The 27560-nt window shown below is 39.6% G+C and overlaps 3 protein-coding genes across 3 annotated transcripts; 1 reads left to right on the forward strand and 2 right to left on the reverse strand.

The window, feature by feature from the left end:
* Positions 1 to 2897: 2897 nt before the first annotated feature.
* On the reverse strand, positions 2898 to 8799 carry paqr7b (progestin and adipoQ receptor family member VII, b). The gene is made up of 2 exons (XM_058648753.1): positions 8645 to 8799; positions 2898 to 5141 (listed from the first exon to the last, which is right to left on the reverse strand). The coding sequence occupies exon 2, from the start codon at positions 5133 to 5135 to the stop codon at positions 4077 to 4079; it is 1059 nt and encodes a 352-aa protein (XP_058504736.1). The 5' UTR covers positions 5136 to 5141; positions 8645 to 8799; the 3' UTR covers positions 2898 to 4076.
* A 4281-nt stretch (positions 8800 to 13080) lies between these two features.
* stmn1b (stathmin 1b) lies at positions 13081 to 15610 on the reverse strand. The gene is made up of 5 exons (XM_058648247.1): positions 15469 to 15610; positions 14327 to 14370; positions 13805 to 13977; positions 13489 to 13680; positions 13081 to 13416 (listed from the first exon to the last, which is right to left on the reverse strand). Exons 2-5 carry the CDS (start codon positions 14340 to 14342, stop codon positions 13360 to 13362), a joined length of 438 nt encoding a protein of 145 aa, XP_058504230.1. The 5' UTR covers positions 14343 to 14370; positions 15469 to 15610; the 3' UTR covers positions 13081 to 13359.
* A 3854-nt stretch (positions 15611 to 19464) lies between these two features.
* serinc2l (serine incorporator 2, like) lies at positions 19465 to 25029 on the forward strand. Its single transcript, XM_058648246.1, has 10 exons — positions 19465 to 19597; positions 20624 to 20785; positions 20926 to 21113; positions 21209 to 21288; positions 21432 to 21569; positions 21676 to 21845; positions 22057 to 22147; positions 22653 to 22803; positions 22899 to 23108; positions 23362 to 25029. Exons 1-10 carry the CDS (start codon positions 19559 to 19561, stop codon positions 23498 to 23500), a joined length of 1368 nt encoding a protein of 455 aa, XP_058504229.1. The 5' UTR covers positions 19465 to 19558; the 3' UTR covers positions 23501 to 25029.
* Positions 25030 to 27560: the final 2531 nt, after the last annotated feature.

Consider the following 27560-nt stretch of genomic DNA (forward strand, 5'->3'; position numbering starts at 1 on the left):
ATTATTACACTTTATAACAACAGCAAGGCATCACTATAAAAAAAAAGTGCATTAAAAAAAGATTATCTTGATTGAGCTGCGCGTTCATATTAAAGTGCTGGGGTTCATCAATAATGTATGTTTGGAAAGACATGCAGATCCTTTGTGCCCCCAAACGGAAATGTGGACGCTATTTAGAGTTCTTTGCCCAAGAAGATAATAATCGCCGACTTATCTAAATTTCACTCTAGTGCACTGTACAAAAAGGAGAGCCATTTGTTCCGGTTTTGTTTTAGCAATATATCCAAAGCAGTGGTTTGTTACTATGTAGCAGTAAATAGCAGTAACACTGTCTTAATGATTTTCTTTCTTTCTTTTCTAGAATAAACATTTGATCTGATTTAATGTTGACATATATATATATATATATATATATATATATATATATATATATATATATATATATATGTATGTATGTTTTTTAAAAACTCACTAGCCACAGTGTTAAATTATATACATCTGTGGGATGTGTGGTCTTCACAATGATCACAACTACATGAGTGATTAACTGTTCCTTATTATTATTGAAGGTCTTCCACGGCTAACAGCATTTTATAATTATAAGCAATTCAGAAAAGTGGATGCACATATAAATCCTGCTCTCTGACAAGCATCAAAATACCTCTTCAGAGTTGCTTTTAACCACAATCATTTCAATATGCAGTAATCTCATGTTCATGGTTGATCTCTGAGTAAAGTCTTACCAAACAACAAGGCTGCCCTCTGGTGGTGCAAGAGCAATGACAAAAAAATATTTTTTTTATTCTGGAAAAACTGCTGGATTTTAGAGTCGCCCTCTCTTTATTGTCCATTACTTCCATTTACCACCTCACAGTGGTCCAGGTCCATTACTCCACCAGGTCAAAGAAGAACAGAACTGTAGATTTTGAATGACCGTATAACCTTTTTATCGCTGGTCGTGGGTTCTAAAGAAAATTAGAGCGGTTTTACAGTCTGTAAATGGAAAAGACAGGTCAAATATTTCTGCGGTGCTTGGGTGGACGTTTACAAAGCGTCCGTTTCACCGATACTCCCAGGTGTATTGGAAAGTAAAACTTAAGTTTTACAGACCAAAAAGCTTTTTCAATGAACCTATATAAAGCCTCACTCATACCAAGAGATTATAGTATATAAAAAATACGAGCATTTATAATAAATTAAATCATCTACTCATGTGGTTTACATTCCCCTCTCTGAAATTGCATTGAATTACTGTATTTAAAAAATTACTTCCCCAGTTCATTAAACATGTGATAATTCAAACACATGCATATACAATATGGATTGTTTTCATATTGAATATTATGTTTTAAAACTTTCACAATTACTTTTTTAATTGATTATAACTGTTCCAACAGCCCTATGGTACACTAAAGAGTCTAGATATTAGCTCCACAGCTATGGAATCACCTGCCTTAGGAGTTTATGTCAGCTAAATCTGTGTCATCTTTTAAATCACTCCTCAAAACACACTTTTCCAGGAACTATTTTTTTTTCCCTTCTTTAATTGTGACAGCGTGTATTATTGTGTTGTTTTTACACTGACAGCACTACTCTTAATTGAATCATGTTGTAACTGTGTTTTGAAAAGCGCTATATATTATAATAATAATAAATGTGGCCTATCCCATGTCGGAGAAGAACGTGCACGACACATTTCATTCACTAGAACACTTTTATTTTCTTGAATACCACAGAATATTACACTCAGCCATATTTATCTGTAGAGGCAGAAGACAATGTAGTCGCTCTCACCTTGCTTTCATAAAGGACTAAAAGGAAACCTTGGATGGCATCTGAGGCTATGTTTATACACACTCTCACACAGACATCACACAATGCACATACACACACACACACAGTTCACGTTCAGGGCAAGAAGACAGCCGGGGACATTTGGGGTCTCAGCCTTAGTCATAGCTTCCCAAACCCTTATCGCTCACCAATAAAATAATCCTTTTTGTGGACACAGATTTTGTCCCAATGCCAGTCCAACTAACTGGTCCTTAGTCTGAAATGTGTCCTTAAAAGTAGCCTAGGACACACAGATGTCACTTACATGGAGTGCTGGCTTAATCCAGTCAAGACTGTTCAGGTTCAATTGGCATGCAACATAGATAATCTGTGACACAGTATCAATGTTGCAAAAGCACTGTGGTCTTCTCTCTGCAGCTCCCTTTTCTATTTCAACAAAACTTAGTCATCTGTTATACCTGGTAATGAAATTAAAACCCCAGCTTTAATCATTTTGGTCCTTTGGATGACCAGGACAAGAACCTTGTGTCTCAGGCTGAGTTGGTTGAAGATTTTAAGGCTTCATTTTTAGCCAGTTGGAAATGATATTCCTATAAAGAAGCAGTTGATGACAAGTGCAAAGGAACTTTCCCCACATCTCGTTCTTTTTGCTACAACCCTTCAAACGAAAAGGCAAAATGGGAGGTGTCTTTCACAGGTGAAGTAGAGCACAGGCTTGCCCAGGTTACTCTGAATCAACACAAAACACCAGAAAAACGACATCAACAGCAGACACCTCCATGCATGTAAACATAGCCAGTGTTGTCAGCTAAAATATGTACAGTGGCAGTGCATGATGAGACCAGGTCAGTGCCGTCAAAGTCAACAGATATCAAAGGTTCATATTCATGGGTGTGGAGGTTAAATCTCCCCAGCAACATGTTTGCAGTCAGGTCGAGAGATCATTTTCAGACAACCCGACTTCCCGAAGTCTCCAGTTGTACCATCACTGAGGCAATAACAGATTCATTGGCACATTAAACACCATCATGAACAGAGTGTTGCAATGAATATTCAGCAGATCATTTCTGACATTAAGAATTTAGTGAGATAGGAATCTAAGCAACATTACCAGTGTGATTTTATTTGACAAAAAGTCAACAAAAAATATATATATATATATATATATAAAAAGAAGAAGAAGGAAAAAAAAGTAAACTCTGCTTTTGACAAAGACAAAAAGGGGGATTTAAAGGACCAGAGAGGAATACAGGTTATTTACAGGGTAAGAAAGAAGTGCAAGGCTAAGCTTTCATAGACATTCACACACTTAATATCAACAGTATATACCAAAAAAGACATGCGTAGAGGCACATATATATTTATACAAAAACAAAATGTCAAAAGCAGAACACCAGTCTGACACGGCTTTTTGTGACTTAAATGTGATCAACAATGCACACCAAAGCATTAATATCATGGGATGTGAAAAGGCAAAAGCTGATGTTCCAGCCCTTTGAATAAAAAAAAAGAAAGAAAGAAAGGAAGATTAGCACTGCCACAACAAGTGACATCAGTAATCTAGTGTCCATCTCTAAACTGATACCGAGTGCCAGCCTCACTTTCAACATATTTTGACAGATTGGGGTCACCCACAGGGAAAAACACATCTCTTCCTGAATAAGTCGTGGAATATTTGGTTTTCAAATTGGACACTGGACCTTTCTGAAACATGTTCAAACATTTGCATGGCACAGTGTTGGCACCTTGATAAATTAAAACGCAGACAGGCGGAATCCAACTGAAGAATAAGTCAGAAAGGTACCTAATTAGTGAGAGGAGTACCAGTTCAAACTGGATATGGAATAATAGATGCACTATTTGTCTGTAAAATACAAAGTATTGTGGGACTGCAAAAACAAATGCTTGCACTAATCGAAATGCTACAATTAATTTAAAACATTAAATTGTTCTAATAGACATCATTAGAAGCCAGTCTTTATTTTGCTGGTTAAGTACCAAATTCCTTTAGACTATGATTAAATAAAAACATTGCAGACTAATAAAAGATGTAAGGACTCATTTCAGTGTTTTAACCACTACCTGTATTGCTACCAAAACAAATTTAAAGATTCCTTTGTCCTCATTAAAAAAACAACATATAGCTCAATGTAGTTTGGCAAATCACAGTCACTGATACAAACTGATAACTTTCATAAATAAAAACTTTTTGATCATTTTATTTAACAGTAACCTCAGTGGAACAAATCACTTTTTTTTTTTAAACTCAACTTTTCCCATTCTTAGTCTTCCTTCTCGTCGAGAACGTCATGCACACGCCTGCGTACATAAAAAGCGGTCAGAGCACTGCAGCAGGCAGTGAAGATGAAGAGTGCAACTGCATCGTGTGCAAGATCGCCGTGTAGACGCTCGTAGAGGGAGCGGCGCTCGGTGAAGTCTGTTCGCAGCGCTTCGATCTGTGTCAGGGTGCACACGACCACAAACACGTGAAAGATCTGATGGCCCTGTCCAATGAAGTCACACTTTCCAGGGAATAAACTCTCCGGGTGAGGGCAGCAGAAGAAATAGGCGCTGACTAGGAAAAAGACCACGTGATAGAAATGGTACACAACAGTCGGGTCGGAACAGCCTTCCTGGTAGCAGCTGTAGATGCGGTGAACCACGGGGCTTATGTCTAAACAGTAAGCCAAGGCTGAGGGCACCACTTGGAACAGCTTGAGGACAAACTTGGGTATGTCATGACTGGCATATTTGCCATAGCAGCAGCCGAAGCAAGTGAGCCAGGCCAGGAACGCTGCTGCAGGTAAGAAGAGGCCTTGCACTCTAGCGTGCCACTCTTTCTCTATGGCATAGTAGTAGTGTGCCAGGGCACTGCCATACTGGTAAACAGCCACCCCGACGTAGTCTAGGAAGTAGAAGGAGTAACACGAGAGCTCAGACTTGGCAGAGAGGAGATGAGCGAGTGCGCTGAAGGAGAGGTAGGTGAAGGCTGCCAGGAGGACAATGAAGAGGGGCTGAGCGTGAGGGTCGCGCAAAAAATCAACCGTCTCTGAGATCTCCTGCCACTTCACCAAGATGATGAGGGCAGCCAGCAAATGGGTCCAGACATTGAGGGTCTCATTGTGCCTTTGAAAGAGGGTGAGGAAGTAGTAGCGCCAGCTTTGGTCCGGCTGTCTGTAGCCGGTGAGGATGTGGCGCTCGCGGAACACCCAGGGGACATCGGACACCTTCACAGTGCAAGGCAATGTAGGGAAGGCCGACTCCAGCAGCTGAGGGATCTGACGCAGCTGCTGCGCATTGATGAACAGGCGACCAATCTGTTCCATCACCACCGTGGCCATGGCAACCTGGAGGATGAGAGAAGACGGTAGAAAGATAGAGTGAACAGTCAGTCCATCACTTAGCATAGGTCTGGGCCTTTAGATGCTGTTGCATAAAGTGTGTCAACATGTATATACATGGTGAGGGGGTGAGTTTGCTCCTGTTGAACCACAAATATCAGAACATTCGAGTCAGAAAATCAATATATAATCTTAAGTCAGTTATAAAGCAAAGTGTTGAATGTCTGCAGCTTGCACTCTTTGCTCAATTCCTGCTTGTGGTTAGTCACACAAAAGAAGCAATTTAAAGATGCCACAAGAAGAGCTCCATGAGATTATAAATGACATCTGTATCTGAAAATAATAAAAAAAAGATAAGGGTAAAAACAATCTAGTCAAATTAAAAATAAGACGTACATGGGATACCTGATAAATTACTAATAAATCATTTTCTTAAATTATTCAGTTATTAAATAAATTCAGCATTTCTTTACACATTATGTTAGATAATAGTGGCTGAAAACGAGTTAAAACTGAAAATATTTTCTCTATAAAAGTCATGACACACAGTTCTAGCTCGATTCGGCCCAGCACAGCTCAACTCCACTCAGTTTTTTTTGCTTTTCCATTAGCGATAGTACCTGGTGACTAGCTGTTAGGATTCTCGGGGACTACTTCATTCTCACTTTATTAAAAGACCTTTATTAAGAGGTTATCCAACTGCGGTCAAGCTATCCAACACTTGTTTCTCCATAGTCAAACTACCTGACGCTGAATTTGAATGCCTGAATTACAAAGGGATTTACGGTAAAAAGCCCACAGTCAAAGCTGACATCGACATTTGGTTTTCAAAATAAAACACTCAGATCACCGTCATCGTCGTGTGAAAGCACATCTCGTAGCTATGTTTTAGAGACCTATTAATCGGACATAAGCATCTGCACAAAGTACTGCATACATTGATATCTGATAGTATACTGTAAACCAGTTCTACTGTACAATGTTTGAAAAAAATTCAAATTAAAAGTCCAGATTCGCTCTTTTAATACGAAAATTAGCTCCTGCTTGTGTTTTGGGATTTGTGTGTGTTTTTGGTTTTGCATCGTTTTGTATCTGCAGCGTGTTTCTGTTGATGCATGTGTTTTGTTTCTTTCTGCAGATCCTTTATCTCACGTTGCATTTGTTTTTGTTTGTGCTTTAGAATCTGCAGCGTTTGTGAATCTGCAGCTCGTTTTTCCTTCTGTGGTTTTTTTTGGCCCCTGTCGGCCACCGTATGTTGCAAGGTCTTGTAACACAATATTTTCATTACGGTAAACCTGTTTTTTTCACAAGACGTGTTAGACACAGAGACTCTTCCTGTGATGCGTTCATGGCCGCATAAATAACAAACATCCATCGTTCACTTTCCTTTCAGCTCTGTTTTAGTCTCCACCAGCACTTGTCTGGCACAGTGTTCACCAGTTTGCCTCCAACTATCTGCTGTGGTGCTGGGTTTGAAACCTGAATCAGGAGTGATTAGAGTGAAGTGGTCGGACCACAAAACAAAAACGGCAATCCAGAGATTAAATGGCTCTCTATAGAACAATGGTTGTGGCGAGTGATAATTCCTGGTGTGCAATTTAACCCTTTGTTAATCCTAAAAATATTGACGAAAGCAGCTTTAAGTGTTCACACATGAAAATGTGAATTATAGTATGTTTGCATAATTAATTTGACATTATTGGTTTTTGTAGATGCGAGTGTTATTCATGGTGGCAGCGTAGCATCCGATTGGTGTCTCTGGCTTGTTCTCAAGCCCTTAAATCTCTTCTACAACATGATGCACGACTCTGACGGACGGTTGCACACCACGGGAGCTCAGGTGCAATCAGGATTTGCCCTCAGCTGCCCTGGTGGTCATATATTCTGTGGATCATCCACCATTCTCAGGATTCTTTTGTGTGCAAACAGTAAATTATTTCCTGAAAAGTGAAGCACTTGGCAAAGAATCAATATTATAGTGTCAGGGTTGATGGGATTTGACAGAAGGTTATGATCAGCCAGGGATAAAATCCATAAATCACAATATTGATATTCCTAATGATTAGGGGTGGGTCCAGATAGTTGGTGATGTATGAGATGAGATGAGATTCAAATTTATGGTCATTACTCAAATACAAGTTTCGGGTAACGAAATGAGGTATTGTTGTCCTTCCTTGTGCAATACGATAATTGATACACCAGGGCAAATATCCATATTCGAATTAATATGAATAATAGTAATATGAAGTTAACAGTCCCTGCCAGTTTCACTCGCCGGGAGTTCACAGCGGGACAATGGCGGAGAAAGCTACTGTACGTTAAGAGATGACCCATCCATGTTCCTATGTTGTGAATAAATAGAGAAATCCAGCACTTTCCTGCATCGCTATATGATTGTCTTGCAATATAGTGAATGTCAAAGAATCGTTGTATCGTGATATTATTGGTATCGTAGCGTGAGGTACTCTACCAATGATACTGCACATTTCTTTTCAAGAGATTGTAATGAAATACAATTTACCATTTAAACCCTAAAACAGCTACACTTCCTTCGTCGTTCAGAATCTGACTGAGCTAAAGCAAAATGACGGTTACTACATTGTGTAGTAGTACATGTGTGTTTATACACACATGTAAATGATGCGAGCACAGCAGCAGCAGCAGCTCCCCTCCTGACATAGGAGAGGATATGGGTGAGGCCAAACGGCGTATGCATTTGGACTGTAGTAAATACATGATTTATATCATGTATTGCTTGCACAGATTTAGTGTCCTGCTTGTTGCAACACCAACACATGAAGAATGAAAAAATGAAATACAGTAACCACAAGTGTGCTGTGCATGGCCGTGGTCTGTAACTAATATGAGATCCACACACATGTACACACACGGGGAGCAAGATTTATTATTAAAATCGTTTACTTGATTGGATGTATGGGTTCATTTCGCAGCCTCTGACAGATCAGGCAGAGTGGGATGAGATGAGCGCAGGCCGAGCGAGGATCAGAAGGGAAGGCATGGAGTGATGAGTGGGAAGAAATTATGTAACACAACCCCATCCAGGTCCACACCCTCGCTTTCAAACAATGGTCTTAAGCCTTTTAAAATATACATGAGTCGGGAGCACAGTGCTCGAGTATAACCTGGAGGCATGATTGTAAGTGTGTTTTAAGCTCAGGCCTATTTATGGGCCTGTTGCAGTTAATTCCCACAAGCAGAGCTGCTGCACCTGATCAACATGTCTGTGTGAATTTCAGAGCCAGTGTCCGATTCTATTTGCATCCACTCTCCACGCTCTCTGTGTGAGCCTCGAGTCTCGCTTCATCAGCCCCCGGAGTACAAACGTCTGCTGTGGGTTCAATGAAAGAAACATCGCTGCAAACACATAAAATCCGCTTAAGCGATGGAGGCGCATCTGAGCATGTTTCCCTGTATCATATCACAAAAGGAAATACAGTGGTGTTTTTTAGCCAGAGGAGGGGAATGTTTAGATTTAAAAACGCACATACCTGTAGATGTTCGGATCAGTCCAGAGCCTCGGATGCAGCAGTCAGTGAATGATTCGGAGCCGTGCGGGACATAGATAACATTGTTCGAAAGGGTGAGCGGATAGAGAGGATGACCGTGACGGGAGAAGCGGCAGCGCCTGACGGCTCTCACAGCGCAGCCGCTGGGAGGAGACTGAGCGCCGTGACGAGCAGCTCTTCTGGCCAATCACTAAACACGACGCTGCGCTGTCCCGCCGCCGCACACACCCACACAACCAATGACAACTGCCGCCTTGGCCGATAAGCCACGCCCACCTGAGCAGAAATTCTTCCACAGCCGGAACATAAGGGAGGGCGAGGACACTCCCATGAGACATGGCTGTCACCGAAGGTCTCCAGTGGCAGCATGTTTATTTCCATTATCCTTTTATTTTTAAGAAATTAAATTAGGAGCTCAAGACATCAATGAGTATGTAAAGAATGTGGGTGTTACCGGTTGAGGTAATATTTAGGCCTGGAGTGTAACATGAAGAGGCCTTATTGTCCGACATTGAATGAAACAACGGTCACAAAACACTGGAGATAAGGCAGAGACTTTATGTGAGGAAAGTTAGTGAATAAAATTTATTCACTGAATGCCACAATGGTATAGGGATTCCGGGTCTCTGGAGGTCCACTCTGCTCCGGGGGGGTCAGTGCACTCTGCCAGGGGCCCCTTTTGGTGGACACAAGTCCAAACATGACCCCCTTGATTTCCTGGAGCAAGGCATTGAAAAACACCAGAGATAAAGTGCCCACTTTGTATGGTGAAATTCTTCGGCATGTTAGTTAGTAAAATGTATTCACTAAATGCCACAATGGACACAAGGTATAGGTATAATCACTGTAAAGCAGGGGTCTCAAAGTCGAGGTCCACGGCCCACATGCGGCAACCCCAGTCCCCACCCCCATATCCTGTGGTCCGTCAACAATAAATTATTAATAAGAATAATAACAATATGTTAGGTTACACTTATCACATTATTAAATGTATTACATTCAACATTTGATAATATCCAAGCTTGTTTAGTGTTTTAATTACAATTGTCTACATGTTATTATCGATTAAATGTATTTCTGTCTGTTTTTGATATTGATTTTACACCATCATCGTGTTCTTTTTTGTGAACTACATATCAAAACAAACACTTTTACTCTGAAATGGCGTGCAGTATCATCCAGAACATTTTAAACTGCAACATTATGATGGATTTTCAGCCTTACACCGACATGTTTCCACAGCAGCACAAATGGACGTGTGTTTGTGTTTTGAAGCAGACGCTTACTATGCAAATACAGGATGACGTCGCCCACAGAAACCTGATAAATATGTCCACCTGTAGTCAAAAATATCACTCATGTAAGCCAACACTTTCTTTCTCTATGATTACTATTTTACAAAATGTTTTCAAGTAGGTTTAGGTTATTTCCAATCAAACAATTTATAGTCAAATTACTCTGATGGAAATTGTCGGTGGGCTTTGGCTGAGGGAAAATCACTGAGAACTCCTGCATGAAAACAAACAATCACTATGGCAACTGAGCTTATAACTTCTGTACAGTGTTGTAGCAGAACTATAGAAGATGTGATATTGTGTTCATAATTTGCCGTCTCATTCCCTTCGTGTCATTCTATATAACTGTGATAACTGTATTTATTTGGTTTTCAAAGTAAGCAGTTTTCCTGCTTGACCTGTAAGTTCAATCAGTGTCATTGAATATGCAATGCCCTTGTTCAGTAACAGTAATACAGTTAAAACTGTTTCTCCTCAGTAGGCTATTGATCCAACCTGGGATAAACTTCTAAAGAACAATCTGGATGAAAGTAACTTCAGAAAACATTTGCAAAGGCCCAGAAGATGATATATGTCTATACACATATATATGTATCTATATATATATATATATATGTGTGTGTATACATTCATATATATATATATATATATATATATATATATATATATTTATATTTAGAGAGAGAGGGAGAGAAGATAAAAATGATTCATATGCTGCAGCTGCCATGTTGACATTTAAAACCCATTATCTCATAGTGTGTGTCCCTGTTTTTATCATGTCACTTTTTGTGTTGTTGTCAGTCTGGGTTGAAAGAGTACAACGAGATTTAACCGTCTTTATCTTGGTTAAAAAAGAAAAAGCAGAAGTCAAAAATCGAAGAATCTAGAGCAGGCTGAGAGAATGGTCGTGGAGTCAGGCCAGTCTTTGTCCCCTGTGTCGTCAGACAGTGGAAGGAAACTGCACTGGGGACAAGAATCTTGTGGGCTGATGAGTCCAGCACTTTCCTCGACCTCACAATGATGGGATTGTGCAGCACTGTGGGTGTTTGTGTGCATAGCAATGCAAACTCAAACACAGACTCATATGTGTACAGTTCTACATGCCACACTTCAACAAACATCCTCATTGTACTGTGACTAAAAATGATCATTTGTACTGTATATCCATGTAGAATAGGTCATTTAAAGTACAAAACTTGATAAAAAAAAAAGTGCAAAATTAAGAAACATTTATGATTTTAATGAAGTGGGATGTTTCATTGTGCTTTATGAGAACAGTTCAGTCATCAGTGTTTTTTCCCGGCGGAGTATAACTCTTTTAACCATCCTAATATTATGAGCTGCTAATTAAATCAAACAAATGATCTAATGCAAGACACCAGAAATATCAACAACTATTCAAATGTATTAGCTAATTTAAAATAACTATCATCCAATTAAAGAAAGTACAATTAGAACATGCGGAAATGAAGAGAAGTAAAAGAAAGAAAAAGAAGAAGTCACATAATCAAACAGGTCGAGCAGCTTTAGGAAAAAAATTATAGCGCAAACACCCAACTGAACTGAATGATATTTGACACTGGGCGACATTTCCAACAGGAGTGACGAGGAAGGCGCCGACGACAAGCCTGAGCATGACACATGCAAGTGTGAACCCACTCAAAAGAGCTGACAGGTTTTCAACACATCTGTGATCCGTGGACTCTGTTGCACTTTTGAGTGTTCGACACATGGAGCAGGTGTTTGTCACCGGGCCGTAAATGACTTAAAGTCCTCTTGAGTTTTATCTAGACATTTAAAGACACTCAAACCTCTTGTTGACTTTGTGAAATGGTGAGAATTCAGTTATTGGTGATCATGAGCTGCATGTGCGTGATGTTATCACTGCATCAGGTTGGATATATCTTCACAGCTTTGTCTGTAAACACCTGTGTTGTTAATAGCATATTTGTGTTGCTGTTCATTTAGCTGAACTGAAATGATAACCGTGACAGCACTTTTTCATCAATCAATCATTTTCCTTAATCAGAGGTTACTTGTGTCGGCATTTAATATAATAATAAAAATAAGAAGAACATTCTGTTGTCCACACACTACATTAGTGGGTGTGGCCATTTCAGTGTAACTATAGGACCAGGAATTCATTCAACAACAAACAACAAACTGCTTGTGGCAGCCACATACATTAAACATGTGACTAGTTTTAATGTTGTGGCTAATCATGTGTTTTTGACTTTGTCAAGAACATGCAGCCATTTGGAATAATTGAAAATGAATTTTATTCAAAAATAATGTATGTTAAATGTCTCTTTAAGAAGGTTTTACTTACTATGTCACATATAGGTTGCCAACCATTAGTGGGGGGGCGAGGATCACCTTTTAGTGTTAATGACCTCAGATTACAGGCACATGACTAAAGATATTGAGCCTGACTATTGTTGAGTTTACAGATTATTCCTTTACTTTTGTTATTTTCAATAATCCGCTGTTTTATTTACTGCTTATTTATTTTGTATTTGTCAATTCCATAAAAATTCAGATTTAGTGATCAATTTAGTCGCAATTCCGTGGGATCAATACCTTGTTTGTTACTAAAGGATCAGCAAGATCACTTCTTTGCCACTAGATGTCAGCGGTGTCAAAAACAAACACTTCTAAATTCTACAAATTTGACAAAAATCCTCACTTTCTTTAAATTGAGAAAAATGCTGTGGAGCTATGGATGAAAACTACAGCCTTCTCAAAGCAGCCAGAAACTAAACATAAACAAATGTAGATTACATTATCCTACTGCTTTACCTCACTACTTGTTTATAAAGCTTCGTGATCCAGACAGATTTCCACTTCTTTTGCTGTCCACAAACATACAGGAAATGTGATATTTAAGCCCCTAATCAATGGAATTTAATTCGTTTTTGAATTTTGAAGTTTTGTAAAACTGTTGATCAAGTTCTTAATTATGAATCTGTTTTCTTTTAATCCTATATGAAGCACATTTGTGTAGCAGCCACATGGATGGATGACCTACACAATGACTTTGTGTTGGCTTTTCACTCCCAATGATCATGTGTTGTTCAACAAATGTAGCATTTCATTCAAAATCCATTTTAAAGGGTGAACACCTTTTGAACTCTCTAGGACACAACACTTTATTTGTAGAACCATAGTATCGCACAGTATATTCAAACGCACAGCTCGATCAAATGATCGGTTAACAAGTTGATTGCAAAGCCACAAGTATGAACTTTATATCTAGAACTTTGGCCAAAGGGAAATCTACTCATCTACACGTTCACACAAAACCTAAGTGCATAAGCAGAGCTAATACAACAAAGAATAACATGGAAAAGTAAGTTAAAAAAATAGAGCTTTTCTTTGGAGATGTAAAGACGGTTGTCCAGGTCATTCTCTTCCTTTCATCGCCTCTTTGTTCTTCCTCACTTCCTCGATCTTTTTTTCCTGTTAGTGTTTGAGACAAAAGGATCATTATTTTCTTGTTGCGTGTTTTGCTGCATAATGTGAGTAAAACACCTTCTCCTTGAACTTCTCGTTGAGAGCTGCCATCCGTGCAGAGCGATTCTCCTTGTTTGCCTCCAGCTTCTGATTCAGTTTCTCTTGCGCCATCTTGCTGAAGTTGCAGTTCTCCTCCATGGCCTTCATGATGACTTCCTTCTCATGCTCCCGTTTCTCCGCCAACTGCTTCAGCACCTCAGCCTCATGGCTCTGACCAATGACACGATAACAACTGCGGTTCATTGAAAAGAACCTGGACACTACACTTTTTTTTATTCATACTGGCCATCGTTTGCTCATGTTTGTAAGCAATCCCTGTTATTTGCACAGATACCTTGCGTCTTTCTTGTGCAGCGTCCAGTTTCTTCTTGATCTCATCCAGGGATGTTTCCTTCTTTTTAAGAGGGGACAGTGGAAATTCCCCCTTGGCATCTGGGGTTGAGGGGCTCAGGATGACCTCAAACGCATGACCTGAAGTGCGCTTGCTCAGCTCCTTCACCTGGATTTCTGTAAAAAAAAAAAGTATATATCATGAGTATTAATGATTTTTGATGACAAACAATTTACTGACAACCAGGAACTTGTTAAATTAATGTCTTCTGGACAGGCTTCTCAACCACATCAGCATTTGACAATCATCCTAAAGAGCCTCTGCCAAGAATCACTGTCTGTTTGGAAAATTAAAGCCAGTCGAGTCGTGCTCTCACTTTGTCGGAGGTCACAAGAGAACAATAATCTCTGTTATTTGAGCCTTTGCGTACGGTTTCAAAGCCACAACAGCATATTTGTTCCGTTTAAACGTTTTAAATCAAAGAATACACTGTATATTCACAACTCTTGTATAATTTACACCTACCTTCAAAGCTTGCCATTTGAACAGAGATGTTTGCTTTAACAACGCTGTAGGGAAACAAGTGAGGAAATAGACAATTAGTATCGAGCAATAAATCTCTAACTGCAAACAACGGGGAAAAACATTCATTTTAAGCACATACTTTATAAAAAGTGGGACGAGGGGACAGCAGCAGCACTGGTTTTGCCAGGTTTTTCTCATTTTCTGTTATGTTTTGACATTACAAAATCAAACCAAGCACAAAGACGCAAAATAATAACTTCCATCACCTATAACCAGTTTGTTTTTTGCTTTCTGGACTAGTTATCCTTCTCCTCCTCCTCCTCCTTAAACACGGGCTAATTTCACTTACACAAACCACAAACTAATTTACTCAAACTTCCCTGTAGGCACAATGCTCTACATTGGTATTCTCAGTCTTATAAGTAACAGATGCTATTTTTTTTAAACTTTATTTGATGAGAGATAACATACCAACTCAGAATAAATCTGGGATGCTGTATAAGTATAACTACACATTATACAACAATATTACAGTATGTGTTCAGTTACCAGTCATAACATGACATGGCGTGTCAGGTAAATCAGGTTCTTCTGAGCCTCAGACTGAAAAATGACTGTTAACTGTATGGTGCCCACAGTTGCATGCATCTGTGCATCTGTGCAGGATGGGGGAGGGGGCAACAATAGTGCTGCACAACAACAAACACACAACCCAAAAACAAAACTAATGCATCAAAGAAGAACAGTGATGTAAAATAAAAGGAAACTAATGTGATGCAGTGTAATAAAGCACTTCCATTTCATACCCAAAACATCCAAAAACAAAACAATAATATTCACACAATACTAACAAAAAAATGTATTTAGTCACAGTCGTGCGCACTAACTTTCAGTGTAACTTAAATGTGTCATAAAACGATATAATGTGTGATTTCGATCAGTTTAGATGTTTTCCACAGCCTTATTTCTGTGATTTAATTACTCTGCTGAAGATCGGCCAGAACAACAAAGTCACTTTAAACTTAAACTACATCTGACCAGAGATGCTGAGAGGAGAGTTTTGTAAAGCTGGAAACAGAGCAACAAACCACCTTTCACTGCAGCAGCCTGGATAAACATTTACATAAAAGCATTGTCCTCACCGTCAAGTGCTTCCGAACTCTGCAGCCTTTCTGCTCCTTGCCTCTGCGCGCACACACTCACTTACTCACACACACACACAAACAGACGTTTGTGACTTCAGACCGCCAACATCTGCACCTCCGCGCAAAAAAAAACGGTCTGACCTCGAACGTAACCTGAGATGTTTGCATTCATTGGTCCCAAACCCACCAATCACGGGCCGCGTAGAGACCGTTAGCGCCAAAAAGCAGCGAGCCAAATTAACAGACACAGAGTGAGCGGGGACAAAGCTGGCACATGGCAGACAGGCAGAGACAAAAACACATGCATAACATTCACCCATGAGCCCCTTCACCTCTATACACACACATACGTGATCATACATGTATAATCCAAGGTTTACACTGCACATTACATGAAGATGAACACAATTGATCCTTCTCTTAGAGGCATTTTCTTTGGTTTCACTATCAGACATACACATGCATGATTAGGAACAATAAATGTAAAAAGATAAAAGGTGTCTCAATGTTGTGCCGCATGAGGCACAATATTTTTTAAAGGCAAAATGTTTATTAAATTACCATTTTGGATTAAATATTGTCCTGACCGACTGTATACACATCATAATCTACAGACTGAAGATAAAATATTTCACAGATCTGCACACGTATCACAGAATAATCATTTTAAACATGTTATTTCAAATGAAAACGAGAATAATTATGTAAAGATTACCATTCGCATGATATCACATCCGCAATTTCAGTCAAAACAATCGCAGTTAAATATTCATTCAAAATCATTCTGCCGTAATTCATACCCATAATATCCATCCTACACACTCATATTTACGTTGGCTGCAGTTGGTTCATCACAGTGATTGCATTAGGGACAAAATAACCCTCACAAATCTTTTTTCTTTGACAGGGGGGGAATTCTGAAGAGAGCAGTTTAAATCCAGGAAAGAGGGCGTGTGTCTTGTCATGTGTGATTGAGAGGCTTTTCCTGTGGACATCTGTGTTGAAAAGATCATCTATGTGCTTCTTTGGTGGCCTTGTATCTGTCCTCCCAATCCCTGTCAGTTTGTTTCTGTTAATTAAAGTCAGATGCATGTCCATACCTAATATTAAAAAAGACACTCTCTATCAAATGAATGTGAACCTTTTCCAAGGTGTCAAGACTGTCTCTGGCTGGCTCTCTTTCAAATAAATTCAACATCTTTACTCTTCTAATATTTTAATATATTTAGAAGAGTCAAATCTTTACTCTTCTAATATTTTCTCTTTGCTCTTGTTTAAAGGGGGGAAACTGTAAGAGCTTCCTTGTAATAAGTGTTTAAGGAGAAGTGTTGGATGAGAGTGAGGTTTTCTTTTCCCAGCTGCTGCCTCCTGCAAACGGTGCTATAGAGAGAAGCAGACATGCTGCCAGCTGCTGCCTGCCAAGCGAGCTCACCAGTGCCAGAACAAAGAGGTGATTATAGGAGCTTCAAGCAGATAAGTGGCTAAAACAAGTAGTGGATGGCAAAAGTTGGTTTGTTCAGAGTCTCACATTGAGCTGAAAGAAACAATCACTGCACTGACTGCAGCCAGCAGCATTTTTGTTTTCACAAAATTAAGAAAAAGAAAACTTTATGCTGACCTCAGTGACCTGTGTAGGAGCCATGACTCATTTTGTTGTCTGTGAGTTTCCCCCCAACCACTAGGGGGTTGTATTTCCTTTCTTATATTGCCTGAGGCTGTCACCAGCTCAGGGTCATGCTGGGTTATTTGCGTCACCTGTCACTTTATTCAGGTGTTGCTGATTGAGAGTTTTTCTACTGTGCTCGTGTTTCAGTTTTGTTTTTGATTTGTTTATTGGAACGGAAATAGACAGATGCTTTGTTTAATGGAAATGAAAATAAGCGAGTGAGATGTCAGCTAAGATTGGCACAGCACCCCCTGTGACCCTCCTGTGGAGGATAAAGTGGTAGAAAATGGATAGATGGATGGAAAATAAGCAGACATTGGAAGAAAATAAATGGCTGATATCATTTCAGACAATAAGGAAGAACCGGGTCATGATTTATACCCGAGTGCATGTTATACCTAACAGCAAGCAATCGCCAGTAGTGCCAAAGTACAGGACTGTACAGGGGGTTAACACATGGACTCACAAACTGATTATATAAAGGTGAAATGGAATTTTTAGATTGTCGTCAATATATTGACTCAAAGTTGGGTGTTTCCCCATAACTATTCTGTTTTAGTAAAGCCAGTTACAGGAAAACTTAAAAATGTAAAAGAAACAGACAAACATAAAAGGCATATAAAGGCATAATAACAAGAATAAAACAAAATGAAAGAAATGAACAAACACTTATACACAGCATAAAAGAAAGGAGACTCCTTTCTTTTATGCTACATGGACATCAGACAGCATGCTGGTGATGCATTATTACATTATTGCCAGTACATATATTAATCTGTGTAGTGTTGACTTTGACTTGAGTTTGATTTGTATTTAGTTTATTAATTGACAGGCATTCTTCATATCACTGTAAGCTCTGTCAACAGGCACCATCTTCCATCTTCCTAAACTAGTTGAGAATGGCACAGATGGGTTGACTTTACAAAGGATTTTACATGAGTTGAACTTTTCTATCATAGATCCAGACACCAGATGCCTCTGTTGAAGCAACAAAACCTCATGGGAATCAGACCTAAACTGCTCTTGTATGTTTCTGACAGGTTAGATTGTATAGCGGCTGCTGCTGCTGCTGCTGCTTCTTCTCCTGCTGGTGATATGATGCACGTTTGTGGTACATGTTCAGAAGACATGGATCAATACAATCTCGAGTTCCCTGTAACAGCAGTTCCTCGATTTGATATTCTGTTATATTTCTTATTTTGTGAGCAGAAATGCTGTCCCATTATTTGCATGTTGTGTCTGAAAATTTGCTTTGTCAAGCAATACTATCAGACCTGAGTGAGGAAGCGTTTGTGTGTATTCAGTCACAGCACAAGGATGGGCAGAGTCAAAAAGTGTTCCTTCTATTTTGAACAGTAGACACCATGTTGTAACTGGATGTTCAGACGCATCACCTGCGTCCAGGCTCCTGTTGAATGATACCCGCTGTCATTCAACACAGGTGTTTACTCATGTGTGCCGCATTACTGTCCTCTAACCGGGAATGTAATTTACAAAATTGAACATAATTTTATTTTAAAGAAAATATGAAACTAGCAATTGTTCCTCAGGAAAATGTTCCGACATTATAACTCAAGTAGTGAGTGCACTTATGTTCCCATAGACTTCCATTCCAACTGAATTGTTTTTGCAGTCAAGAGAGCTCTTGTTGGCTGCAGGTGGTATCATCTGAATTATGGATTAATTATAGAAGAATAATAGAAGAATCAACCTGAATATTTAAATGACCATTAATTACTTTTTTAGTGATAACATTTTAGTTTAATCAAAAACTACACATGTCTTGTTTTTTTAAACTATTACCACAATAAAATATACATACAGTATGATTCTTCTCTGTTGTTGATGAACTGAGAAACTCCTTTGTCCTACTAAATTAACTCAATATGAAATATTGCTTGTTCTATTAACAACCTCTGACTGTAGGTTGTGTTTGACTGTGTTCATGTGTGTGAAGTTTATGTGAGGAAGAGGAGGATGATGAGAGAGCAAATTAATCTCATTGGGAATAAATCTCCCTCCTGTGAAAAGACCGTAGCTGACTTTGCTCGGCCTACTTACAACACTGTATTTTAACGTTGGAGATAATGGTGTTACTTTAAGAGCTCAGTGTTTTCTCAGGTGATACTTGGTATAAAAAGTTTGAGAACCAATGTAATACATTGCTTTCTAATCTAATCATACATATACAGTCAACTTATTCCAGGGAAATGCGTAGGGGAATAGTCCAACATTTTTATTTGGGTTCCTTCTGAAAAAAACAATGGCGTAAAAGCTTTATTTAGAAAAATTCACAACGCTGGCTCTACTTCCTGTATTATGTCATTTCCGGGTATTTCTGTACACCAGACCACTTTACTGTAAGCGGAAAGTGTCGTTTCGCGATCGTCCTACCAACAATTTCAGCGTTTAAATGTTGAAATGGGTGCCTGTCTTGCTTTGTGCTCTATAGCCAGCTGTGTAAGTACCTGCTGTCAATTTGACAAATTAACTTACATGTCACCGTAAGGCGTTTGTTTCCTATGTCGTCACAACGTTAGCTGTTAGCTGGACAAAATGTAGGTTCGTATTAGGTGGCTGAGGAATTAGTTAGATTTACACATGACAGACTCAAACACTAGCTGTTAAACTGTCGTATAATGGCTTTGCCGGATATTAGTAATGTCAGATATGTATAGAAGGTAGCTTTAGCAAACGGACCTGTGGCACATATTAAACACAGCTAGTGGGTTAGGTCATTACGTCAACGTTATCGTGTTGTTAACAAACAAATTAAATATGCATACTGTATTGTTTTGTGTATGTTTGGGCTTTTTTTAAAGTGTTAAATTTAATTTTGTATACATTTTTATGTATTTGCCTTATTCTATCTGCCTTGTTTATTTTTATCATTATTTATCTAATTTTTTTTTTCAAATGTACTGACTCTGGGTGCCCTGCAAAACAATTCATGTGTGCCCAGCCTGTCTATTTGTGCACAATGGCAAATGTCAATATTTGAAAAATGCTTGTTTACTCTGTGGAATAAATGGTTAACTGTGGCAATCACAGAAATCAGTGGACAGTCCTATTTACTGTCCACATATGTAAAAGAATGTGCACTTTTATATTACATTGTATATAAAAGGAGCTGTGTGGGTGATGCCCATACACTTAAATTATGTGTTGTGAAGAACAAGTTGACCTATATGACTTTTATTTATGACTGATTCTTTGAGATTCTTTGACTGAACTTTCAGATGAAAAGAAAATTCAGCACTTGGCACACTTAACTAAACATATCTAAATAGTAACAGTTAAAAAGAAATAATCAGATGATTATGAAACATGGCAAAAAAAATTGATAATAATAATAATGTATATGCAGATTAATCAATACGTTTTTTTTTGTCATCTACCTATATTGTAAATTTACTTCTGCATTTAATGCAGAAGTAAAAGCCTTAACTCTCTGTGGTCTCTTTTCCATCCTGCCCTTTACTATAGGCCTCCTGTCTGTGTGGCTCAGCACCATGTCTTCTGTGCGGCTGCTGTCCCTCCTCCAACAACTCCACCATCACACGGCTGGTGTTCTCGTTGTTTTTGTTGATGGGGACTGTTGTGTCAGTCATCATGATTCTCCCTGGAATGGAAACACATCTCCGCAAAGTGAGATCAGTATAGATCTGTTGAAAAGCTGCAACTAATAGCTTTGAACATTCTTCATGTGATTTCAGTATTTTATATATTCTCTGGTCAGTAGCTTCTTGGTGAGCTTAAATACATGTTACTTTTCTTGTGTGTCATAGATCCCCGGATTTTGTGAAGGAGGTGCTTCCATACCTGGTATTGACAACGTGGCTAACTGTGATGTTCTTGTGGGCTACAAGTCTGTGTACCGAATGTGCTTCGCCATGACCTGCTTCTTCTTTCTGTTTCTTGCCATAATGTTTGGCGTCCGTAACAGCAAAGATCCACGTGCAGCTATTCAAAATGGGTAAGTACTGTTTTGACTTAAAAGGAACATTTTAATTCAGGGTTGGAGGCAGGTAACCTGTACTAATGGTGGATTTCTAACTGTTTATTTTCCAGATTTTGGTTCTTTAAGTTTTTGATCCTGGTTGGGATAACGGTGGGAGCTTTTTTCATTCCTGATGGAACATTTCATACTGGTACTAACATGCCCTTATGAGTTCACTTTTCTTAAGCACACGTTAAGTTTTGATTTATCAGTGACTTATGTAGTGTATCACTTTTTATTCCTGATCAGCAGTTTCAAGAGACAGTTTCAGTTTTTTCCTTTTTCACTTTGCAGTGTGGTTTTACTTTGGAGTAGTTGGATCCTTCATCTTCATCGTTATCCAGCTAATTCTCCTCATCGACTTTGCCCACTCCTGGAACAAGGTGTGGGTTGGAAATGCTGAAGATGGTGACAACAAATGCTGGTTTGCAGGTACAGCATTCATTCAAAAAAGAAGGTTTTTTGTCATCACACCACAACACAAGTAATTAGTAATTTTTCACAAATTTTTAGTAATTTGTGATTATGTAAATTGCAGGTCTCTTGTCTTTCACCTTCCTCCACTACGCACTGGCTTTCACGGCCGTGGTGCTTTTCTATGTTTACTACACACAGCCTGATGACTGCACAGAGCACAAGGTGTTCATCAGCCTCAACCTTATCTTCTGCATCATCATCTCCATTGTTTCCATCTTACCCAAGATACAGGTACGGTTTGGCCAAGGCCACACACCTTTTACAGCTTGTTTACTAAAATTAACATATATTGTCCTTGGAAATAACTTGCATTCAACCACAGTTAGTTATTTCCCATGTGTACATCCTGCATAGATTGCTCCACCTCACATGCAGTTCAAACTTTGTACACCTATAGCATGAAACACTGTGTAATTATTTATCTTTGCCCTATTTGTAACAGGAAGCCCAGCCACATTCTGGTTTGCTCCAGGCTTCACTCATCTCACTCTACACCATGTATGTCACATGGTCTGCAATGACTAACAACCCAAGTAAGTCACTTGTTGTTTAATATCACAGTTGCAGCTTCTGGTTGCATGATCAGTTGTAAATGTACTGGTGTTTTTAGTATATTTGCATGCTCTCCGTCTGCTGCAGCAGTTTGATCATTCGGGTGAGTCTTTTGGCATGCAATAGAAACAAAGAGGTGCCATTTTGCATTTAGTTTGCCTACCGTTCTTGTCTCATGTTGTGTGAGCTGCCTTTCCCACGTGATTGGCAAGAAACAACTCCGTTCTGTTGCCTATTTTTTTTAAATGTTACCGGTTGTTCTATTTGGTAGATATCAGAAGTGTTGTCCTGCTTCAGGTATACTTTTACCCACACATCAGAGATTTATTTGTACATGACACTGAATGTTGTGGCTAATTGGTTTATTTAATCATTGCAAAACTGGAAATTAAATGCTCATTTATTTCAATTTTCAAAATTAAAATTTATAGTGTATTATAGTGTCATAAAATGTCAAAAGCTATGTGTATGTGTATTTTATCTTAGATCGGAAGTGCAACCCCAGTTTGTTGAGTCTAGTATCAAACGTCAACACCACAGAAACATCTCCAGACGGCACTCCAGAACAGGTGCAGTGGTGGGATGCTCAAGGCATCGTTGGATTGGTCATATTTCTGTTCTGCACTCTCTATGCCAGGTAGGTTTTTCACAAAGAGTCACATATTCCATCCTCTGCTCTGTGTTGTGTTATTTGCCCTTTTTGTTATATGCCCTTCTCCATCTCTTCCATAGTATCCGTTCATCCAGCAACACCCAGGTGAACAAGCTTATGCAGACAGAGGAGGGTGGAGGATCAGGTGGAGAAGGTGTGGTGGGAGAGGACGGCAAACTCAGAGCTGTGGACAATGAGGAGGAGGGAGTCACGTACAGCTACTCCTTTTTCCACTTCCACCTCTGTCTGGCCTCTCTGTACATCATGATGACTCTCACCAATTGGTATCAGTAAGTGTCTCTCCAATGTATTGACGTCTCCAGTTTTCGTACACTGTAGGCCCTCATTGTAGCCACCAGAGGGCACCTGGATTCATTGTTATTCTTAAAGTATAGCTCGTCTAATGTCATTTAAACTTTACACTGAAAGAAAAATGTCACCCACCACAATGCCTTGATTAATGGCTCTTAAATAAAAGCTGTGTTTAAATCAATTTGAGTTAGTTTGTCTAAACTGTACTTGTGTCTCTGTGTCTTCCCTCAGACCAGACACCAGCACCCAGGCCATGCAGAGCAGCATGCCAGCTGTGTGGGTGAAGATGAGCTCCAGCTGGCTTGGCCTTGGGCTTTACCTCTGGACCCTCATTGCCCCGCTCATGTTCCCCGACAGGGACTTCAGCTGAGCACACTTTGTGTGACTACATTTGGTTCTTTTTTGTTTGGTTATTTTCTTTGATTTTTTTGCCTTTCGTTTTAGGCAGCATGAAGGATGTCATAGAGGAAATAGGAAGGATACTATAAAGGGAGAAGTTTCTATTGATTTCGTTTTTAAATAATTGCTCTACTATTTTGCTATTGTGTTTCTCTTGGTTCTTTAGTGCTTTCTTGTTGGTTTTAGCCCCAGTTATTTATTTTCTATGCCAGTCACCTCGATAGGCTATCCACTAACTTCTGCTTGATGCGGTACAGCAGGTTGTGTGAGCGCTGTTATATTTATGCTTGATATTAGTTGCTGGGTTAACACAAAAAACTATGTAATAATGCACTTTCTCAATACCTCAGACATTTCTGTTGCAGATTCCCTTTTGGAAGGGCTGTGAGATTATACCTCTCTGATTGGCCAAGTCTGAGCACAACACTTTTCAGTGCTGGGGACACCAGGGTTTCCCTCTTTAGGAGCCCCAGTGTGAGGTGAGTGTGAGAGTTAGATAAGACTTAACTGCCACACCCCACGGATCATAACAGGGCTTCCCCTTTGCTGCTAGTCTGTTTGCAAAAGCCATGTCATTGCAAATTGTGCCAGAGAAAAAAAAACAGTCTAATCTCAGCTCTTCCTTGACAACTTTAACCTAAGGTAATTTATCTCCGGTGCTATGCCTTTCTGTGTCTGACTGTTCGGCCTTGTACAGCTACAGCATCAGCCTGTACCTGCATAGCAGCCCGTTTGCAGTAAAGAGACGTGTATTGATCCATAGCAGTCAGCATCATGCAGTGTGCAGTGAAACAGTTGAGGTGATCGCATGAACTCCCATTATTTCCACAATGCTGCAGAGCATGCCACTAAGTTACAAGAAAAGGGTCTTTAAACGTTTAAACATTTCAGAGATGAAAGTCGCTTTTAGATAGTATTGACCTTCGTAGTATGTTAATGGTCGTAATGATGGTACAGTCATAGTTGTTACCTCAATTTCAGTATGAATGGGAGTTAAAATAAGATCATTCTATTTTTCATTTCTGAAAAAAAAAATAATTTTGGTACAATCCTGAAATGTTATCCTTTGTTATTTTCTTTTTAAACATTTCAAAAGTCACATACAGCAACCAGAGTTCTCTTACTGCATGTGAATATTGTAAGTGAAGTTTTTCAAAGTGCTGTGATACAGTAAATAGGTATTTTTAAGTCATTCATTTTGTTGAGGAAACCTGTCATTTGTATTTTACATTTTACAATTATCAGCCTACTTAGGTGATTTTGGCAGTATTGTCCACAACAGATAATAACATAAATTCACAAAACACTATAAAGTGCCTTTTTTTAGTCCCACATTTCAAAAACAAATGCCATGACTAATGCTGATGTGCTTCTTATGCCTTTCATTATACACTGAGGTGAGTCAGTCATTGCCTGCTGTAAGGCATAGGCCTATGGAATGAGTTATTATTGTAATCAAGGTATAAACAATGTTTTTAATAAAGAAAAACTTTCACTCAACCACTGTTTCCGGTGCTGTAACTAGTGCTGTTCACTACGGATGTTAGTAGTTTGATACTCCAGATCTTTAGGACTAATTTGTGACTCTTGGATACGTGTAACAGTAAACAGTAAACAGTAAACTGCACTGAATGTAACCAGGGGCAGAGCAGTGTGCCAGTCCAGCACCTACAGCCTCAACTGTGTTATTTCCTTCTAGCCTGGCTGGCACAGGGGACATGTTGATTTTGGCTCTGTCCAGTTGGCACTCTCTGTAATCGTTCAGGACACACTACCTCCTGTCGTCTTCCACCCTCCCACAAACAGCCCGCACTCAGCCTGTCCACAACAAATCTGAATCCTTGTGTCACAATGAAGCTGTGAGACTGAATTCATGTTTTCATGTGTCGTGGAGAAGACTTTTAAAAACAGAATGTAGGTGAGGTGATAGCACGCTGTGACGTGATTGTCGGAGGGTAAAGAAGAAAACGGTCAAATAGTTGAAAAAAAGCATATGGCCGTGTTCAAGTGTGTGTACATGTCTTTCAAATTAAACATATAAACTAAATATATACTGTGTACACGTCTGGAAAAATTGCTATTACAGACCAGTGTTTGTTTTGGGAGCAACATCTGGTGTTCAGAAATTGCTACATATTGTTTTGTCAGTCCTGTCCTCCACCTCGTGCCTGTGCACACTATCTGGAACTAGATTTAAAACATTAGTTGCCTGTAGTGTATGATGTAATTGTTGTGTCATTCCACGACAAGGTTTCATTTAGAAATCCCTGATGCAAATTGTGCAATATTAGCACACTGTGCATAATAAAATAGAGTTGTTGTGCCATTACAAACTGTTAAAGTGTAATCTGTCAACGTTGTGAGCCTTGTCTTTTTTGTATAAACACTCATTGTTCCTGCACAGGACCTGGAACACTCGGCATAGCATGAATGTTTGGCCACGTGAAAGTCCTGCCTTGACTCTTTGCAGCAGCTCATTGGCAACAGATCACTGGGTTTCACTTCATGGGTCAGACTTACAGAGGAGGGAGGGGCGAGAAATATCTGGTGTTTTATTTTCTTTGCTCCACTCAGGCTAAACATCTCTGTCTCTCTAACTTAAATATCTCTTTGAAGAACTACCCGCACTAACTGCTTGTTCCTCTCATTTCCCTGAGACCGAAGAACTCTTCACGCCGTACTGTTCTTCCTTCTTTAGTCGCAGCTGAAATTTAGCGTCCTTTGAACATACACACAGCCAACAGCAACTGAGAACAAATTGGCCAAGTATCGTAAATCCGACTTTTATTTCCCCCTCTTATCATCAGGTGAACAGATGTGAACTCAATTTCTCTCCCGGGGTAGATTTAAGACACTCTCTGTCTTAGGCCATTGGCTCCAGTGTCATAAATCCCACCTTCATTTCCTCTGTTATCATCAGAAGCAGTTTGTTACTGTAATAAGAGATCATTGGCTGTAATGCTCTGATTATGAACCACTTAGTGTAGCTCTGCAACCACGCTTGGTCAGGTATCCAGGGATTTTTAATTGCAGATTGCCTGAAACAATAGATATCACTCGCAGCGTTATCCCTGACCTTAATCTCCACTTGTCTTTTCACACATTAGCTGGGAAATGTCAGCGTTTAGCTGCATTTAGCATTTGCTTGTCAAGAATAAGGTCACTCTCTTCATGGGTCATGACAATATTTAAGCTTTGCCTCAGTTCTTTTTTTTTTTTTTTAAATATTATGGTAAATGAACTGTGACTTTTTGAGTTGGAACTGCTCCTGATGCTTCATTGATATGTGAGAGGATTCTGCAGCCATCTCTTTGACAGAATGACTGGAAATGCCTGTCTGAGGTGTAATTGGGTTTTAAGAGTGGGATCCAGGCCCATTAAATTATTTGCTGCATGCAGGGGAGCTAACTGAGTTTGGCCCTGCTGGCACACTGCATGTGCACTGAAAACATTTACCCAACATTAAGCCCCAATTAGGCTTTTCAGGATGGGAAACTTGTTGCTGGATGATGGGAAAAGAAGAGGCTGATACCCCTCAGACTCAGACTGGATGCGTAGTTTGTCTATGTGGCACTAATGGAGCTGCTTGTTTCTAATGAACTGATGGAAGTTACACTGGATGTTGTCTCATCGTGTTCAGTCACTGCCACCCTTTTACTTTGGCTGCAGTGCAATGCAGTCTGTCATGAGTGTGTGTGTGTATGTGTGTGTGTGTGTGTGTGTGTGTGTATATGTATGTGTATCCATGTGCAGCTCTCCAGTGCGCATGCTCTTTCCAGCTCAGAGGAGCAGCTAATGCAGTTATATAACAGTCAGTGCAGCCGGCGTCTGCTGTGAGCCAGGCCAGTCTGGTTACATAAGCCTGTCAGAGTCATATTGTAACAGCACGGAGCACTCACACCACAGCATGTCCCTGCACTCCTTTCACCATCTCCTGCTCTGTCTCTCACTTCCTCCCCCTGTCTCACTTCACTCCCCCTATCTTCTACCCACCTTCCTCCCCTCACACTTTTCCTTTCTTTCCCTTTGCT

Source organism: Solea solea, chromosome 13, assembly GCF_958295425.1.
Source record: "Solea solea chromosome 13, fSolSol10.1, whole genome shotgun sequence".
In the NCBI taxonomy this organism is placed as follows: Eukaryota; Metazoa; Chordata; class Actinopteri; order Pleuronectiformes; family Soleidae; genus Solea; species Solea solea.

Excerpts from the sequence above, each read along its gene's own strand:
- serinc2l (XM_058648246.1), top strand. The coding sequence starts at position 19,559 with ATGGGTGCCTGTCTTGCTTTGTGCTCTATAGCCAGCTGT. Across the intron at positions 21,289-21,431 it reads TGATGGAACATTTCATACTG|TGTGGTTTTACTTTGGAGTA; the intron begins GTACTAACATGC and ends TTCACTTTGCAG. Across the intron at positions 22,804-22,898 it reads TTCTGCACTCTCTATGCCAG|TATCCGTTCATCCAGCAACA; the intron begins GTAGGTTTTTCA and ends TCTCTTCCATAG.
- stmn1b (XM_058648247.1), bottom strand. Across the intron at positions 13,681-13,804 it reads CTGCACAAGAAAGACGCAAG|AGCCATGAGGCTGAGGTGCT; the intron begins GTATCTGTGCAA and ends GTCATTGGTCAG. Across the intron at positions 13,417-13,488 it reads ACGAGAAGTTCAAGGAGAAG|GAAAAAAAGATCGAGGAAGT; the intron begins GTGTTTTACTCA and ends AAACACTAACAG.
- paqr7b (XM_058648753.1), bottom strand. The coding sequence starts at position 5,135 with ATGGCCACGGTGGTGATGGAACAGATTGGTCGCCTGTTCATCAATGCG.